The 18,825-nt window shown below is 38.1% G+C and overlaps 1 protein-coding gene across 3 annotated transcripts in view; it reads right to left on the reverse strand.

Moving 5' to 3' along the window:
• Positions 1-2,016: 2,016 nt before the first annotated feature.
• PPP2R3A (protein phosphatase 2 regulatory subunit B''alpha) overlaps positions 2,017-18,825 on the reverse strand; it is a 226,071-nt gene continuing 209,262 nt past the window's right edge. For all 3 annotated transcript variants that reach the window (XM_004712102.2, XM_045287446.1, XM_004712103.3), the window contains one exon: positions 2,017-4,642. In XM_004712102.2, the coding sequence (XP_004712159.1) occupies positions 4,516-4,642 (127 nt within the window). In that variant the 3' untranslated portion in view covers positions 2,017-4,515. The remainder of the gene's footprint in view (positions 4,643-18,825) is intronic.

Below are 18,825 nucleotides of genomic sequence, written 5' to 3' on the forward strand. Positions count from 1 at the left end.
CATAAAAGAAAAGAATTTTAACTTAAGAAAAGCCTATAAATAGACCAACATCTGATTTTTGACATCTAGGTGGGCCAGTCCCTTAAAGGATAGACTCTGGGACCAGAGCGTGGCACCACATCGGACTTGGAGGACACGTCCAGAAGCACATTTGACTTCCATATTTTTATTAATTTTGTTGAGTTGTATTTTCAGACAGTAGAGCCTTTTCCATAGCTCTCCTAACTTCCTTGTAGCCCATGCCAACCTTGCCTTTGATGTCCATAGTTCTGCCCATAGTCTCTTAAAGGCAGTCTAGATTTTTACTGTTGGGTGCCTTAAAACTCTTGAAGCTTTTACCCATTACCCAATTAAAAACTGCTTCCATAGTTGTGTTAGAATAGTCTCTCTACTTCAGTACCAAATTCTAGTGCCGCTATAACAAAAACACCGTAAGTGAAGTAGCTTTAGCAAACATTTCCTCAGTTTCAAAGGGTAGAAGTCAGAATTTGGAGCGCCAGCTCCAAGGAAGTCTTTCTGTGACCTTTGGGAGAAGATCCTTGTCTCTAGATTTCCATGTGACTTGACATCAGTTTTCTCCCATCTGTAATCGCTAGTGTCCTTGTTTAATCTCCAGTCTCTACTTTGACTCAGGGCTCTCTAATTTACTGCCATCGAGTCAGTGGCAACTCATAGTAAAACCTGTAAGACAGCCTAGAATTGTCCCTGGATTTGAGTAGAAAGTCCCCCATATTTCTCGAGGAATGTCTGGTAGTTCGAACTGCCTACCTTGGGATTAGCAGCTAAATGTGTAACCACTCCGCCACTTGGGCTTGTGACTCAGTATACTATACACTAAACCTATCTCAATATAACTGATAATCCATTCCCAAGCGATTATAACTACAGGGAGGATAGATATGTATCAAACGTGTCACAGCCCCTAATGAAATGATTAAAAAAAAAAGACTGGATAACAAACACCATGATAGATGAGGGGGGGACAAGGTGCTCACTTTCCTGGGGCAAGACCTTTGGGTCAACCAATTGGAAGAGATTTATATTCATGCCCATTCAAAAATAATAAAGGTGATACGATGGGATGTGGAAATGAAAAAAAAAAACGTAACGAACCTATTGCCATCATGTTGATTCTGAATCAGCAACTCAATACATGAAAGACTGAACTCACTGCCATCAAGTCAATTCTGACTCAACGACCCTATAGGACAGGTAGTTCCTGTCCTGTGGGTTCTGAGACTTACTTACAGGAGTTAGTCTCATATTTCTCCTATACACACAAGGAGGCTTTGAAAGTTCATGGAAAAGTGGAATTACGATAATGGACATTTTCCACGGATTTTTGAAGCCTTCATATTGGGGGGTGGGGTAATAGTTTTTATCACCCGTTCATACTTTAAAGGCGCCCTGGTGGCGTAGTGGTTGGCGCATTGGAATGCTAACTACAAGGTCAGTTGAAACCAGTAGCTTTCTCCGTGGAGAAGGATGAGGCTTCCGTTTTTATAAAGGCTCAGCGTTTCACAAGGGCAGTTCTGCCTGTCCTCTAAGGTCACTGTGAGTCAATATATTTGGTGGCAGTGAGGTCCTTTTTTTTTTTCTTTCATACTTTATTGTATTTCTAGGGGCTCGAGGAGTTACGCTGAGAATCAAGGTTCATTTGTGCTATTTTTTAAACAAAATTACAAGTGATAAACCAAAAATGTGTAGTGATTATGCTAGTTGACCCTTTAGCAACTCTGGGTAGTGTCCACTCAACCTTTTCTACTTCTGGAGTTTGGTGGGAAGTGTTGTTCCACTTTTGTTATAATCTTGTTGGGGTCTGACTGGATGATTCAGAAGAAATAGGCCTCGTTTTAAAAACCCTAACACCAGAGGGCCCTTGGGGTATATGTGTCCCACTAATTACATTAAAATCTGTTAAAAAGGCCCTGCACCCTCTCACTTTCATCCAAAGTGGCTTCCATTACTGAAAACGGTTTCAACAAAAAATTCAAAGCAGAAAATAATGGATTAATATGATTTGTACTTAATTTGCTTTATTTAGTTCTGCAGAAAGGGTAAAACAAAAGTCATGCAGTCTTTTCAATTCAAACACCTTAACATTTTAAAACACTGAGCAAAAGACATTTTATTGGGTTTTATAAACAGTACATGGTGATAGAAAATAAGATGCACAGAAAATGCACATTTTCATCTTAATTGATTACCTTGGCAATAATATTACGCTATGAAACTCATATTTCACTGAAGAGTATTAAGATGATAATCTTCCATGTATCCTCTGTCAACAGACAAAAATTTAACAGATTGGAATCTCCAGTTTGGCAGTAATGATTATATTGATCAGAGTCAGACAATATAGTACTGTAGTTCAGTTCACATTGTTTTTGCATTCAGCTTGAAGTACATGAAAAACAACATACCTGAAAAAGAACTTTGAGTACCCTAAATTAATTTGAAAGTAGTCTTATTTTGAGTGGAATGGTATTGGCAGCTCTACTTTTACAACGACAGATCGGTTTTTACAACAAGCATCAAAATGGAAGTACGATGACTTTAGTGAGGAAGAATAAGGTCAAAGGGGACACTAAATAGTTTTGAGAAATGTATCGAAAGATGTAATTTTATTGAATTTTCACTTAGAAACAGTCTACACGATGGGTAATAAAGCCTTTAAGACATATTTAACATTTTTATCCAAAGGAAAAACAAATATTTCTTTTCCTTCCCTGGAAAAAAAAAATCCATGTGTTATATGTGATCCTAATCATTATTTACCAGTAGTTTTAGGTTATTGCATGTATTTTTAAAATGTAGTCATTTGAAAATGTTTAGTTCCATATATATGATTAAATAGATATTTTTAATTTTGGGATTTTTTTCTATATTGTTCTTAAATAGATACTTTTAATAGTGTTCACTGTAACAGTGTTAAACAGTTTTAGTTCTAATCAGGAAAGTAAAATAATCTAGGAAGATCTTGTTTGAGAAATTAGTTAACTGATCTAGCCCAGAGGTCAGCAAATTTTTTAGACAAGAGCTAATCCTGTCTGTCCCTCACATTTAAAAATTAAAAATTTGAGAGCCATAAATAATTTTTACAGAGATGAAATCACCGTTATCTGAATAATATCCTTAAAAAATATTTCATTTCACTTCAGAACCACACGTACGTAACTGAAAGAGCTGCATGTGGCTCTTAAACTGCAGTTTGCTGACCTCGGTTCTAGCTCATCGTGGATTTTCTAACTTTTGGGTTGTTCCCAGACCCCATGCTTTGATTTGCTCGGCCTTCCAACCAGCCGGGGACCCAGTTGGTCCTTCAGGGAAGCTACTCAGACACTTTCATGACTTAAGGTTCAAATGAAAAACGTTTTATAAAAACTTAAAAGTTGTTTTGACATTTATATGAGAATTAGTTTGTGGAAAAGTTAAACCATTTTTTATTTTGTAGTTTTTTGGAAGCTCACGCATACTATCAACATTTTAATTTTTGTTTCAAAGATACTGTAGGGTTTGACTGCAAAGTTCTTTAACTGTAGAATTTTGTAATGAATACGCCTATTACTAAACATGATAGGGTTTTCTTCCACTTAGGAGGTGGAAAGAACAGTGCTTACTCTGGGGTCTTTATTATCAGCCTACTCTGCATTATTTAGTAAAGAAAGGAGTATAATATGTTTACTAAGAAGTTCTATATATCATCACTTTTGTCTTTAAGCATTCTGATAGTAATAGATGGGGAATCAGCTAAGTTGGAGATTAATTCCACAGTCCTTTACAAATGTCAGACAAGTTAAAAGGACCTCCTCCACCCTCAGTGTGAGGCAAATATTTTAATTTTTTTTTCTTGAGATTTTACACAAGATCCACAGTCATGATTGAGGAGGAGTTATTCCGAGCTTGTCAGCAAGGTTGGAAGGCCCAGTGGTTACAATACCTGAGGATGTAAAGTGACTCAGCTTGACGGGTCACAGCAAAATTAAGCTGGTGAAGTTCAAGATCTCTGAACTGTAGTACACATACTTGAAAGAGGTCTCTGAGATGTTCGGCAGTGCGTTTATTACCAGGACCAAGTCAATTCTGGAGGCCCTTCTGCTTTTTCAAGTTTCACAAACTTTGACTCAAATTTCTGCAAGTCCAGGTTTCCCCAAGGTGCTCAGGTGTGCTGGCCAGCGCTGAGGCAGCTCCTGCTTCTGTAGTCAGCTCTGCCTGGCACCATCCCCAAGGGATCCCTGGTATGTTCCGGGGTGCGGAGTGTTGACTTTCAGACTTTTTTTTTTTTACCGTGATAGGCATGATTATATGTGCTTCCAAGGAAAAGTTTTGCAAGAGCTTGGAAACAAATTCAAAGAGTCTCCCAAGTTGGGTGTGTGTCCAGACTTGCTGCTTTAAAACACTTTTAAGGTTCCTACTGCAGATACACACTTGCAGAAATCAAAGTCCTTAAAAAGCAGTATACAAACGAGCATTTCTTCACAAGAAAAACCATTTAAAATGTCTCCCTTTCGTGTACTACTCTTCATCCACTGACTGAAGCTTTCCACATTTCTCTGAAAGGCTTGAGGTTACGATTTTACTGCCTTTGTTTCCAAATTCAGAGGGAGGAACAGGTTCATCCGTGTCATAATCTTCAAAGGAGCTGAAAGAACAAGCCAAAAATGAGTTTTCAAAATGTTTACTTAGAAGTCAGTATGTCAAACCAGAGACTCAAGAGCAACCGAAAAACGTGTCCTCACTTGCTAAATGCTAAAATGATAACTCTAAACAATGAGTAGCCCTGAAGACATCACTTGAGAGAAGACATCACTTTTTCGGTTCCTTGAAACTCCCAACCATGTTCGAAGGACCTGGATTGTTAGCAAGCTTTCCCTAGGGGAGGCAGGCTTGGTGGGAAAGAGCACTGTGGATGGTGCTAGCTTAGGGAAGACAAGAGGTCCATAAGTTAGGAGCTTTGTATGAATTGTCATTGAAGTAATTATGCAATTTTGGGAACTTTCTCTAACCCAAGTTCCTTTTTTTCATGGCTGTCAAAAGGAATATTTCAGTGTGCACATGAGCAGACAACACAGCCATGCATGTTTTCCTCCACCTTTACACAGCATTCCTAGATGCTCATTCTGAGACGTCCCATGGCTCGTGCTCTTTTAAAGAAGCTACTGGTATCTCCTGAAACCTCCAGGCTATCCTGGAAGGTGTCTTTAGGTAGAGTTGACAGAAATGGATTTTAGCTCTTGGGAATGTTGGCTGGCTGAATAAATATTTTGAGGTTCCATCTGAGCCCCCAAAGATCTACATTTGGTTGTCACCACAATGTGGGTGATTCAAAGCCAACAGCTACTACGTGGGAGAAAGAGAAGGCTGGCTGCTCATGTAAAGGTTTACAGTTCCAGAGACCCTTTATGGGGTCACTGTCAGGATCGACTTGCTGGTGGTGGGTTTGTTTTTTGGATGTTTGATACAGTAGTTGGCATCCGTGGCTTCGTCTTGGTAACCCTTTGCAGGGCCTTTTGATAATAGCATTGGGACAGAACTACCCAGACATACAGCATCTTCTAAAATATAAAGATTGACAGCTAGGTGCCCTAGAATTGGTTTGAGTTTATAGCAACCCAGAATACAACAGGAGGAAAGGCTGCCCCGTCCTGTGCCATCCTTAGAGTCATTGCTATGTTTAGCACTTGCCATAGCCATTGTTAGTGCTGACCCTCTAACCAGTATGCTATCCTCCTTAAGGCAGTCTGCGTGGAGACGTTGGCTGATGCTGTAGGTGGTACCAGTTCAAGCTTCAAAAACTTATTTTTGCATCTAGAGGCTAGTGAGGGTTAAAATTGGGGGGAGAGGGGAGCCTAGTAATACCTGGAAAACTTCACCATGATTACCGGCTTATGAGCCTATCAAATTGTTTCCAACTTGGTCATTTTGCAAACTCCATATTTAGTAGTTCTCCCCTGTCTCAATCTCCTTAAAGCCTCTGTAACTGGAATACTTTGGAAAAAGGAGCAGTGAGGAGAATATAGTGTGGATAAGAGCTTCCATTTCTGGAACTAAATGCTCAGAAGTTACTCCCTGATTGCTTATGTGTCAGTGGAAGACCTTTTCTTCCTTTGTTTCTGAATTGCCACCTGTAAGGTGTCAGTGTTCTAAACACCTTGATGCAGGTCTGGGAATAGGTACTCATTTCAAGAGTTCAATCTGAAGTGAGACTCAAATATTTGAACTTATGAGCATGAGCTAAAAGCTAGAGCGAGAAAGAGAAGATGACCGAACCAGCAGCTCTCTCACAGTTTGTTGCTTAATGGGGGCCATCTGGAATAGTGGGTAAGTGGTTGCAATCTCAAGTTGATCACTAAACATGGCTTTCAGCATGTTACTTAACCCTTCTGTATCAGTTTCCACAACGAGTGAGATGATAAACGGTTCTTAACCTCTGTGAGGTTGAGATGGAGCTTCTATTTTCATGTTGGGGAAGTGATGAGGCTTAGTGGAGCATGATGCTGACGTGTGGCCTTATGTGACTGGGCAAGGTTAGAGAGAGAACATTGAACATTTTTTTTTGTCATTTGTAAATAAAAGATTTAAGAAAGAAACCATAATTACTCCTACCCTAGTCTCAGGCCAGAAGTGTGATTTCTAAGCAATGGATTTAATTCTGTCTAGACACTTAGTTGGCATTGACTCAATGGCAGTAAATTCAGCCTTGAGTTTTAGTACATACCGTATACGTATAAGCTGGCCTGAATATCAGCTGGGGCCCCTAATTTACCACAAAAACCATGAGAAATGTGCTGAAAAACTAGGCTTATACTCACTCGAGTATATGTGGCACATTCTAATGTCCTGTGGGCTTGAAAAGCTGGAAAGGATGTGGGTGTTAATGTATGTTAACAATTTTAAGAAAACAGGTATCTGAAAAAGTTACCTTGAGATTTACCTCTTTGGAGTTTGTATTTTACCATTCATAGTCAAGTGAAGCTTGTAAATCATTTGACGTTTGCAGCAACTAAAGTTTTTCTCTCAAAATCCCTGACATCAGCTTTTTAAAGATCTTGATCCGTTTTCTTCAACCCAAGCAATCTACTGTGACCCCACTGCAGTAAAACTACTCTTGTCAAGGTCACCAGTGAACTTTCAAGTTCTTGACTCCTACTTTTAAAATGTGCTTTTCAGATCTCTCCTTTGAGTGCTAGATTTACATCCCAAACCCTATTTCTTGGATCATTCATGAGCTTTACATCAAATGTCCCAAAGGGAACTCTTGAATACTTTAAAACAAAATCTGTTCCATTACTAGGTTAATCTGCTTATCTATTATGATTACACTATAAACTATGGTATCATAACTCCTTTTTTTTTAACATTTAATATCCAATACATCTGCAAACTTGTTGATTCAACCCATCAGCAAATTGCCTCTTAAACAAATGAAACAAAACACCAAATTCACTGTCGTACACTCGATGCTAACTCATAAAGTAGAACCACAGTAGAACTGCCCCTGTGGGTTTCAGAGTGTAACTTTACGAGAGTAGAAAGCCCTGTCTTTTTCCCTCTGAGTGGTTGGTTTTAAACTACTGTGATCTATGCCCGTTTTTCCCTTTCATTACTATTGTCATCCTAGCCTTGAGCTACCGTCATCTCTATGTGGACTTTAGTGATTTCTTTTTTCATCTCCATGCTTTGATTCTTGTACTACTACCAGTCTAGCAGAGTAATTTTCAAAAGGCACAAGTAGAAATTACATTACTTTCATGTTTACCATTTTTCAAAAGCTTCCCTAGGCCCTACGTGATCTGTTATGTTCCGAATTAGAAGGCTCCTGTGTACAACAGAAGGAAACGTCCAGCCCTGCACCATCCTTCTCTGTGTTAGTGCTTAAGCCCACTGTGTCAATCCATCTCACTGACACCCTCTATGAAGAATGATGCCAGTTTCCAGGAAGTGCTTTCTCTTGATAACATGGTTCAAAGCACATTCGAGAACGTCTCACCATCCTCATTTCTAAGGAGCACTATGGCTGCACTTTCTCCAGCAGTGTATGACTCTTTAATTATTCTTTGTCAACACCATAATTCAAAGGCATCAATTCCTCTCTGGTGTTACTCTGTCCAGCTTTCACACGTATATGAGGTGGTAAAAAATACCACAGTTCTTGATTGTGTTAATTTTTGAAATGGTTGAACATCTTTTTGGTCATTCTGTGTATTCCTTCCATCTTACTAGCCCTTGCTAATCGTTCCAACCCCATTTCCCTCCATTCCTCACAACTCCAGGTACACTGGTTTCTTTTTTCTTCTTAAACACTTCCCCAACATGCTGTATTCTGCCTCAGATTTATTAGTTTGTTCACTGCTGCTCTCATGGAAAGTGGATGGCTTTAACAAACAAGAATTTACTTTCTCACAGTTTAGGAGACTAAAAGTCTGAACTTATGGGAAGGCTTTCTCTCTCATATCTCTGGGGGAGGTCCTTGTTTCTTCAGCTTCTGTATCCTGGCCCCTTGGGGCTTCTGTCAATCTTCCCCCAGTCCTAACTGCTTGAGGTTAACATAAAATATTATGTTAATTTATAACCGATTCTGTCTCACTAATAGAACAAATCGCATTTAGACCCAAATTAGGTGGTAACCACAGGCATCGAGACTAGGAATTACAACGCAAATTTGAAGGAGATACAATTCAATCTATAACACCCTTTGGTCCTCCAAAACATGCCCACATGCAAAATACATTATCCTATAACACAAATGCTGAAAGTCTTACGTGGGTTCCAAGTTCAAAATCTTGGAATCATTGGAAACATACTAGTTTCCTAGGGCTGCATAACAAATGACTACAAACTTGGTAGCTTAGAACAAAAATGTATTTTCTGTGTTTTGGGAAGCTTGACAACTATATCCAAGTTTTGACAGGCCCAGTGTTCCCTCAGAAGCACTAGGGAACCGTCTGTCCCTTGACTCTCCTAGCTTCTGGTTGTGGCCGGCCATCCTTGCCATCCCTTGGATTGTAGTTGCATCCCTCCATTTTCTGCCTTGGTCTTCACATGACCATCTTCCCTCTGTGTGTCTGCACTGCTCTTCCTCTTAACTGGACACTCATTCACTGCTGTGCAGTCAGTTCTGGCTCACCGTGACCCTATAGGACTTGTTTCCCAGAACGTAACTCTTCACAGGCGTGGAAAGCTCTATCTGGTTGTCTCCTAAGAGGTTTCCAGCTGCTGACCTTGTAATTAACAGCCCAATTCATAAGCACTGTCGCTAGAGCTCCTTGACTGGAGCAGAGCCTCATTTTTTCTTTCAAAGTTAGCAGCCCAACATGTCACCCACTAGTGCTAATCATTGGATTTAGAAAACTCAAAACATTGAGTCGATGTTGACTCATCCAACCCTATAGGACAAGGTAGAACTGTCCTTGTGAGTTTCTGAGACTAACTCTTTACAGGAATAGAAAGCCCCATAGGGAGCCATTCTAAACCAATATTATTCCCTCTTAACTAAATGTATTTACAAAGTCCCAAATAAGATCCAAATCTGCAGTTCCATGTGGAAATGATTTTTTTTTTTGGTGGGGTGGGAGAGGGGGTGCTGGGAAGTAATATTCAGTCTAGTAGCAGGGTCATGAGGTCATCACAGTTGTCAATTCTTATAGATGTAAAGGAGCATAACAATTTTAGTTGGAAATATCCTAAGTACGAACTAAAAGAGAGGGACATTCATTTTGATTACTGAAAGTGCCTGAAATAGAATAGATACCAGTGAATACCTGGTGAAATAAAACTGAACTTTGTTTGACTATATGAAAATATGTCATATTAACTTCAAGTTCATATAAAGCCTCTATTAAGAAAAAGACCCAACTATTCTCCCAGTAACATTACATACCTATGCTTAGGAACGTGAATACCTGTCATTCATCTTCCCACACTCCCACATAAGTACACATGTATGCACACACATTCCTGATCCTCTGTTGATGCCTTCTCCAAGGAGAGTCAGGCTTCATTCAACCCTCTGGACTTAACACTCACAGATTACTTTCCTGGAAGATTGCTCTGGTAGGTTTTTGGCTAGCTCGCCTTAGTTCCCTGTGTTGTTAAAAGTAAATGTAAAGCTTTTACAAAGAGTAATTCATAAATAATAAAAAATAAGTAGACGAGAAAAAGTAAGCAAATAGAAGAGAAAAAAGCTCCCTTTCCTGAAAAACTGCCTCACTTATTGACTATCCTCTTTATCTAACATTTCACATTTATGGTAATATTTAAAAAAAAAAAGTACCCAACTATTTTGTATCAAAGGAGCTCTGGTGTCATCATAGTGAGTTCCCTGTTGGGCTGCTAACTGCAAGGTTAGTATTTCGAAACCACCAACTGCTCCTTGGGAGAAAAATGGGCTTTCCAGTAAAGATTTAGAATCTGGAAAACTCAACAAGGGCAAGGTTGTTATGAGTTGCATCATCTTGATAGCAATGAGTTGGTTTTTTTTAAGTTATTTTGTATAGAAAGGGCATGTCTGGCAGTAATACATTTGAAGGTGCAAGGTGAGAGTAACACTGGCTGGGTGGGTAAGGCTATGTTACAAGTTGACCAGGCCATGATTCTCAGAGGCTCGCCAGTGAGCAATGATGACATTTGGCAATTATGTACGTAATAAGGGGCTTCTCACTTTCCCAGTGCTGACTTTGATCGCCTTTGGAACCCAATCATGTCATCAGTTGAGGAGTGGGTTTAATAGAAAATGGTTCTAAATGATCAATAATTGGGAAAGATGTTGTTTGAGAGAACACTCAAATATTGAGTCATTTTTAAAATAACTAACATTAACTAGCAAATAGAAATAGATCAAAGTTTTTAGTAATGATTCTCTTGGTAATAATCAAGAGTGGTTTTTAATCTAATTTTTCAAATATTTATTCAATAAGCCCATGCTTTTTTGTTAATTAGATAAAAACAAAAAATTATATCTAATCAAGGTTATTCAAAAGTAAAACTGCTGGTGAAATAGCAGAGTATCTTATAACAAAGCACTTTTTAGGATAATAAAAGGCTTTTAAATAGAAGTTTAAAGCAATCAAGTAGTAGTCAAGTTCAGAGAGGTCAAAGATAGAGGTGAAGGTCACTGGCACTCTGCGCCTTGGGTTCTACTTCATTGCTTACCTAGGTAGAATTTCTAGAAATGCTGTTGTATATTGTGCTCACTTGTGGTTTTTTTTTCTTTGTGTTTTAATTTACAATGTTTGCAGCCTTGTACCTCCTTTACCTCTTGCAGACTTAAGAGTCATTAATAAGATACTTAATGGAGGCATTTTACCTAATTACCATGCTTGAATCAGAAGTTGCACTTGGCATGAAGTTACCTATGATTATTAGATGGTAAAGCAGATGGAGACTTTCAGTTTATTTTTTTGGAAGGGCAAAGAAATCGTCTGGGCTTCTAAAGGTAACTTGTAGAGAGAGTGGCTGCTAATATTGCTGCCTTCTGTGCCACTCAGTAAACATTTGCTGAGGACACCCTACATCTCTAACAGCCTGCCAGGTGCTGGAGCTACAAGATGAGTAAGACATGGTTCTTTGCACATAAGGAGTCCACAGTCTAGTGGAAAGATGTAACAGCTTGATTTCTTCAAGCACTCAAATACCAGACACTGTCCAATATGTTAGATCCATTACCTGTAATTCTCAATACAATCCTGTTTATACAACAGATTTACTGTGTGTTAACTTTGTGCCATGTTCTGTGCCCTGGGAAGGAAGGTAGGTGGTGGAATTATAATTTGACAGTTTAGTGATGTTAGTAATGTGCCCAAGATCACACAAATGGGAGCATTGGTAGCCATTGTTTATTGCTTGTTTAGGTACTGTTCTTAAGAGCTTTATATTATATACGTGGTCTTACTCAATCCTTATTAACCAATATGATTAGAGGAATTTCCACTGTCAGAGAGCATGTTGCTTGAATGACAGTAACTGGCAGAATATGGTTTGAATTTAGGTTTGTTTAACTCTAGACTTATGGAGCCCTGGTAACATAGTGGATCATGAGTTGGGTTGCTAACCTTAAGGTCAACAGTTCAGACCCACCCGGCAGCTGTGATAAAAAGTGGAGGTTTCTATTCGGGTAAAGATCTTGGAAACCCACAGAGGCAGTCTCACTCTCAACTATGAGTTGGGATGGACTTAATAGCAGGTTGTTAACTTTAGCCTTCACATTATGTTTCCTGCCTTCCTCTATCAGGAGCCGTAATAGCTACTATTGGCCAGGCATCTACTTTTTGCCCGGTGTGTACATATCTCAGATTCTTACAAACTACCTTGCAAGGTCAGCTGATGGTATCCTCTGAAATGGAGCCTTAGGAGTCAGGTAACACGCCCAGCTGGTAAGTGGTAGGAGAACCAGATCCATCTGGTCTGTGAGCCGCTGCTCACTTACCACCATTCTTCCCCTCTTTCTAATATTTGAGTCTGGTAACGTCTCTCTGGCACTTAGACTCACCCTGACTTACTTTTAAATTCGCCTTTTGATGAAGCTTTAGGTGCTATGTGTAATCTTTGTAGTGTTGACTTGGCCTTGCTTTTGAAGCAGTCAGCCCTTGCTCTGGTAAACAGGCCTTTGCTTCCCTTTGCCGACAAGTGTAGAGCTTGATCTCTGGGTCTGTGGCTCCTATAATAAGCCTTTTCCTCTCCCCTGGGAACCTTGTCACCCACTTGTGCTCTGCGTAGGTCTTATCTTATCTCCTACAACATGAGAAGAGGGCTGTCCAGAGCTGTTCATGGATACTGGTAGAGTTTCACCCAGCTGGTCTCTGCATTTCTTCTCAAGACCTCTCTCACCTGTACGCCTCTGCATCTCTTCCCTCTTCCTTCCCTCCACCTATATATACCCACAACTTTAGTGCCAATACAACTTGAAGAAAAGTTTCTGTGAGCCGCCATCCGTTTTTTCTCTCTCGTCAGACTAACATGTTTGCTCGAAGCGTTCAGACCTGAAGGTTAGGAAGCAGTATATAGTATACATTCCATTTTCAGAAAATGGCAATTTGCATGGAATTGTCTAAAAGGATATACCTCAAAATGATGGTGGTAGATTTTAGGTGAACATTTTTATTTATCTCTATTTTCTAAGTCTTTTGTAGTGAACATCTATTACTTATGTAAATGGATAAAGACACAGAATTACCTTTTCCTGTTTGTTAAAATAATGCATACTTATTAAAAAAAATAAAAAGTATCAGAATAAAAAAGGAACGAAACAAGTAAATTATTTTTTTTCCGCCCCCCCAACAAATTACTTGTAATCCCATAGTCCAGAAAACAAAAAAACCTCACTGCCATAGAGTCGATCCAGACTCATTGCAACCCTGTAGAAGAGGGTAGAACCACCCTCGGGGATTTCTAAGGCTACCTCATGACAGGAGTAGATAGTCTCCACTTTCACTGGCTGCTAGTTTCCAACTGCTGACCTTGCAGTTGGCCCCATGCGTTGTAACCACGCAAGCCACTGTTAATATTTTGGAGCATTAGCTTTGAATTTATGTATGTATGTGAGATTTTGTCACAAACAATTTTTTTTAATCCTGGCTTTCCAGGTCTGATCATTTCTTTCAACAAGCACAACTTTTAAATGGCCGTACAAAATGTGACACAGTTATTCTACACCTTATTTAACCCTTGTACATTTACATTGTTTCACATTTTTAATTCAAATTTCATGACCTATGCCAGTGAACGGAATAGAACAATTCTAACCAAATTTCTAATTATTCATGGTAGACAGCCAGAAGCAGCAGAATCAGGGAGGCAAAGGGTACAGATTCAGACTACTGTATATTGTCAAATTACTTCCTGGGGAGGTTTTGCTCCCAGCAATGCCTGGAAATGCTTGTCTTACTGCCAGTCAGCCCCTGAGAAGAGTGAGGGGCTTTTGCAGTGAGGCCTCTTTTGAGAGAGCAGTGAAGATACTTGATTTCAAGGGAATCTGTTGTCTTTCCTATGAGGGCAGAGACTCTGTCTTTGGTCACCAATACCAAATAATGTAGAAATGCAAGCACTTACTGGATTATTAGTCTTTACAAATTTAAATAAACTGCTGCCCAATCCAATCCATTTTTATTTTTGGCTATTGCTTTCTGAAAATATCTTTAATACATCATTTAGGTACTATGGAATTGACCAATTTTAACTGTTAGAAAATTTGAAATACTGTGTGGCAGTTTCATCTTGCTGTCTGGGCCCCTCTCTCCCTCATGCCTTTTGCCATTCCTGACTCACACCCATCCCTGCAACAAGGCAGCCACTGCTCTGCTTTCTTGGCTCTATAACTTTGCCGTTTTTCAAAGTTTCATATAGATCCAACCATATAATATGTAATCTTTAGTCTCTCACATAAAATGAGATTTTTGAGATATATTTGTAGGAACCTTGGCTAGGCACTGGACTGTTAAGTGTAAGGTTGGCAGTTCAAACCTACCAGATGCTTCATGAGAGAAAAATGGGGCTGTCTTCCCATAAAGATTTACAGTTTCAGAAAAACCCTGCAGGGGATATCTACTCTGTTAAGAGTTGGAATCAACTTGATGACAATGGATTTGGTTTTTATATGTGTTTATATGCATTGCATTTCATTCTTTCACTTATTTTTTAAAGCATTGTTGACATACAATAATGTCTCATACTTCAAGTGTATGGGAAAACTTGACCTTTGTGTACATTTGTGTAAACATAACACAAGTAAGATAATGAAAATATCGAATCTTCTTCCCTAATTTTCCTTCTGCCTTTTGAAACTTGTCCCATTCCCTAGGCAACCAGTGATACATTTTCTATTGCTATAAATTAGTTTTAGGTTCTAGAATTTTATATGACTAGAACCATGTGGCATGCACTTTATTTTATTTATCTTCTCTTACTTGGTGGAGTAACTGAAATTCATATATGTTTATCAATAATAGCTTATTCCTTTTTAAAATTGTTGACTAGTGTTCCATTTTGTGGATAATTTACATTTTGTTGTTAATTCACAGTTGATGAATATCTTGATGAAGTATGGGGCTATTAAGAATATTTCTCTTTACGTCTTTGGGTGAACATTTCTCTTAGGTAGATTCCTAGGAATAGAATTGTTGATTCATTAGGTAAGTGTATGCTTAACTTTGGGAGAAATTGCTCAACTTTTCTAAAGAGGTTTAATTGTTTTATAACTTGTTGGCCCAATGTATGATGATTTCAGTTTATCTACATAATCAGCTCATGATTTGAGCCTTAGTAGTGGTTGTGTAGTGTATCTTATTGTATTTTTAATTGTAGTATAATATATACAACAAAACATTTGTCAATTCAAAAAACTTGACATGCATAATCAGTCACACTGATTACATTCTTCATGTTATACACCCATCATCACAATTGTTCTCATTGATCCCATCACACTCGGCAAAAACTCAGGGTCCCTACGAATAACTCCTCTTTTTTGCCCCCTACTACCTCAAACCACTAATACATTTTGGTTTCTATACATTTGCCTATTTCATAGAAGTGAGTATTTCACTAAGTGACTTCTTTCATTAATATAATGTTTACAAGGTTCATCCATGTTGTGGCAAGCACCAGGATGTTACTTACTCCTCTTCCTGGCTTAGCACCAGTCCCTGTTATGTATAGACCACATTTTGTTTATCCACGTATCTGTTGATGGACATTTAGGATGTATCCACTTTTTGGCTGTTGTGAATGATGTGGCAATGAACATGGGCATGCAGGTTTCATTTACTTCCTGCTTTCAGTTGTTTAGGGTCTATATCTAGGATTGGGATTGCCAGGCCTTATAGTAGTTCTTTGTTTTTTGGAAAATGCCAAACTATTTTCCATAGTGTGCACCATTTTGCATTTCCACCAATAATGGTTGAGGGTTACAGTTCTACACATTCTTACTAATACTTGTTATAATACCTTTTATTTTTTTAAATCATTGCCAGTTTAGTGAGGTGGTATTATTGTACTTTTGATTTGCATTTCTCGAATGGCTATTGCCACTAAGCATCTTTTCAGGTGCTTGTTGACTATCTGAGACACCCACAGGGACAGTTCTCCCCTGTCCTGTAGGGTTGCTATGAGTTGGAATTGACTTACTGGCACTGTTTGGTTTGAGTTTCCTTTAGTGAAATGTCTATTCAAATTTTTTGCCCATTTGCTAGTTCTTTGTCTTTTTTTGTTGTTAGGTTGTAAGAGTTCTTCATGTATTATAGATATTAAACCTTTATCACACACACACACACACACACACACACACACACACACACACGTCCCCCAAATTTTCTATTTTGTAGGTTGCCTCTTTACTTTGTTGATAATTATTTATTATTTATGTGCATGTTCCTAATGCCTAATGAGATGGAGCAACTTTTTGTATGCACATTTGCTCTTTTAATCATAGGGAAATATATATTTTTTGAAATATTTATTCAAATTTTGTCCATTTTATTAGTCTTTTTATTATTGAGTTGTAAAAACTTGTTTATTTTAAAATATATTCTGGATATAGGTCTTTTAGCAAGATGTTTTGTAAATATTTTCTCTTGTCAGTCTTTCATTTAATTAAAGGTGTATTTTCAAATAATAGTTGTTAATTTTGAGTGAAGTGCAATTTGTAAAATTGTTTATTGCTCTTGCCTAATTCAAGGTCAGATATTTTTCATCTCTTTTTTTAACTCTACAAATTCTAGTTTCAGTGTTTATATTTAGGGAATGATCTATCTTTCCATATGGGGCAAGATACGGACTTACATAAGTTTTTTTTTTATATTGCTATCCACTTATTCCTGTATAATTTTAGAAAAAACTATCCTTTCCACTTTCATAAACTAATTGACTACACCCACACCCACACACATATATGAGGATCTGCTTCTGGATTATTAATTCTATTTAATTTATTTATGTTTATAGTTAACAACAATGTTACACTACCTTGATTTTTTGGTTTGTAGTATAATATTGAAGCTTAGGTACTTTAATTTCTAAAAAACAAAAATATTTAGGCTTTTCTAAGTACTTTATATTTCTATATGAATTTTAATATTAGCTTGATAATTTCTATAACAAAAGCCTGCTGGGATTTTAATAGAATTGGATTAAATCTGTAGATCAATTTTGGGAGAATTGACATTTTCCCATGTCTTTATGAGAATTGCTTTACTCTGCTTATTGGAAGAAGAGTTAACAAACAGAGCTCTCTCCATGATATACAGGCCAAAGACCTAACCCAAACCCACTGCCACCGAGTCATAGCGACTCTGTACAGGGTTTCCAAGGCTGTAGATCGAGAGTTGACATTTTAATAATGCCGAGTCGACTACTCCCTTTATTTATTTAGGTCTTTAATCTCTTTCAGCACTGTTTTATAGGTCTCAGTACACAGGTATCAACTTTTTTTTTTTTTTTAACAGGTATCAACTTTTGTTACTAAGTATTTCTTCTTCATGATATTGTGAATTATTTTTTACTTTAATTTTATTTGAAGTTCAATTTACTATAGAATTTCATGTTCTTCATTGCTAACATATGGAAATGCAACTAGGCTTTAGTATATTGAACTTACATTCTGAGACTTTTCTTATTAGTTCTAGTATCTTTTTTTTTCTTAGAATTTTCAATTTATACAGCTGCATTGTGAATAAGCCATTTTCTATTTATTCCTTTCTATAATAGAATGCCATTAATGGCTTTTTCTTGCCTTATTGAACTAGGTATGGTCTGTAATGTTAAACAGATATTATGAGAGTGAATATTCTTCTCTTGATCATATGGGGAAGGAATTTTATTTTCCACCATAAGTATGATGTCAACTCTAGATTTTTCTTAGATTCTCTTCATAAAGGTGAAGTCTCCTTTTTGAGAGTGTTTTTTCATTTCTGGATGTTGAATTTTATCAAATGCTTGTATTAGGTTCATTAAGATGATCTTTTTTAAGAAAAAAAATTTGCTCCTGTATCCTAGTTACACACATATATATAAAATTATAAATTATACTTATTGATTTTCCAATGTTAAACCTTCCATTCCTGGGGTAAACCTCACTTAGTCTTGGTGAATATTCCTTTTTAGATATTGCTCAATTTGATATGCTAATATATATATATTTAAACCATTTTATTGGGGGCTTGTACAACTCTTATCACAATCCACACCCATTGTGTCAAGCACATTTGTACATTTGCTGCCATCATCATTCTCAAAACAGTTGCTTTCTTCTTGAGCCCTTGGTATCAGCTCATTTTTTTCCCCTCCCTTCCTGCTTCCCCCTCCCTCATGAACCCTTGATAATTTATAAATTATTATTATTTTGTCATATCTTACACTGTCCGACGTTTCTCTTCACCCACTTTTCTGTTGTTTGTCCCCCAGGGAGGAGGTTACATGTACATCCTTGTAATCGGTATCCCCTTTCCACCCCACCCTCCCTCCACCCTCCCGGTATCGCCACTCTCAGCACTGGTCCTGAAGGGATCATCTCTCCTGGATTTCTTGTTTTCAGGTCCTATGTGTACCAGTGTACATCCTCTGGTCTAGCCAGATTTTTAAGGTAGAATTAGGATCATGATAGTGGTGGGGTAGGGGGAGGAAACATTTAGGAACTAGAGGAAAGTTGTATGTTTCATCGTTGCTACCCTGCACCCTGACTGGCTCATCTCCTCCCTCCACCCCTTCTGTAAGGGGATGTCCAGTTGCCTACAGATGGTTCTTGGGTCCCCAATCTGCACTCCCCCTCATTCACAATTATTTGATTTTTTTTTGTTTGATGCCTGATACCTGATACCTGATCCCTTCAACACCTCG

Source organism: Echinops telfairi, unplaced genomic scaffold (genome assembly GCF_000313985.2).
Source record: "Echinops telfairi isolate 266 unplaced genomic scaffold, ASM31398v2 ScPeMD7_16;HRSCAF=60, whole genome shotgun sequence".
Taxonomy (NCBI): Eukaryota; Metazoa; Chordata; class Mammalia; order Afrosoricida; family Tenrecidae; genus Echinops; species Echinops telfairi.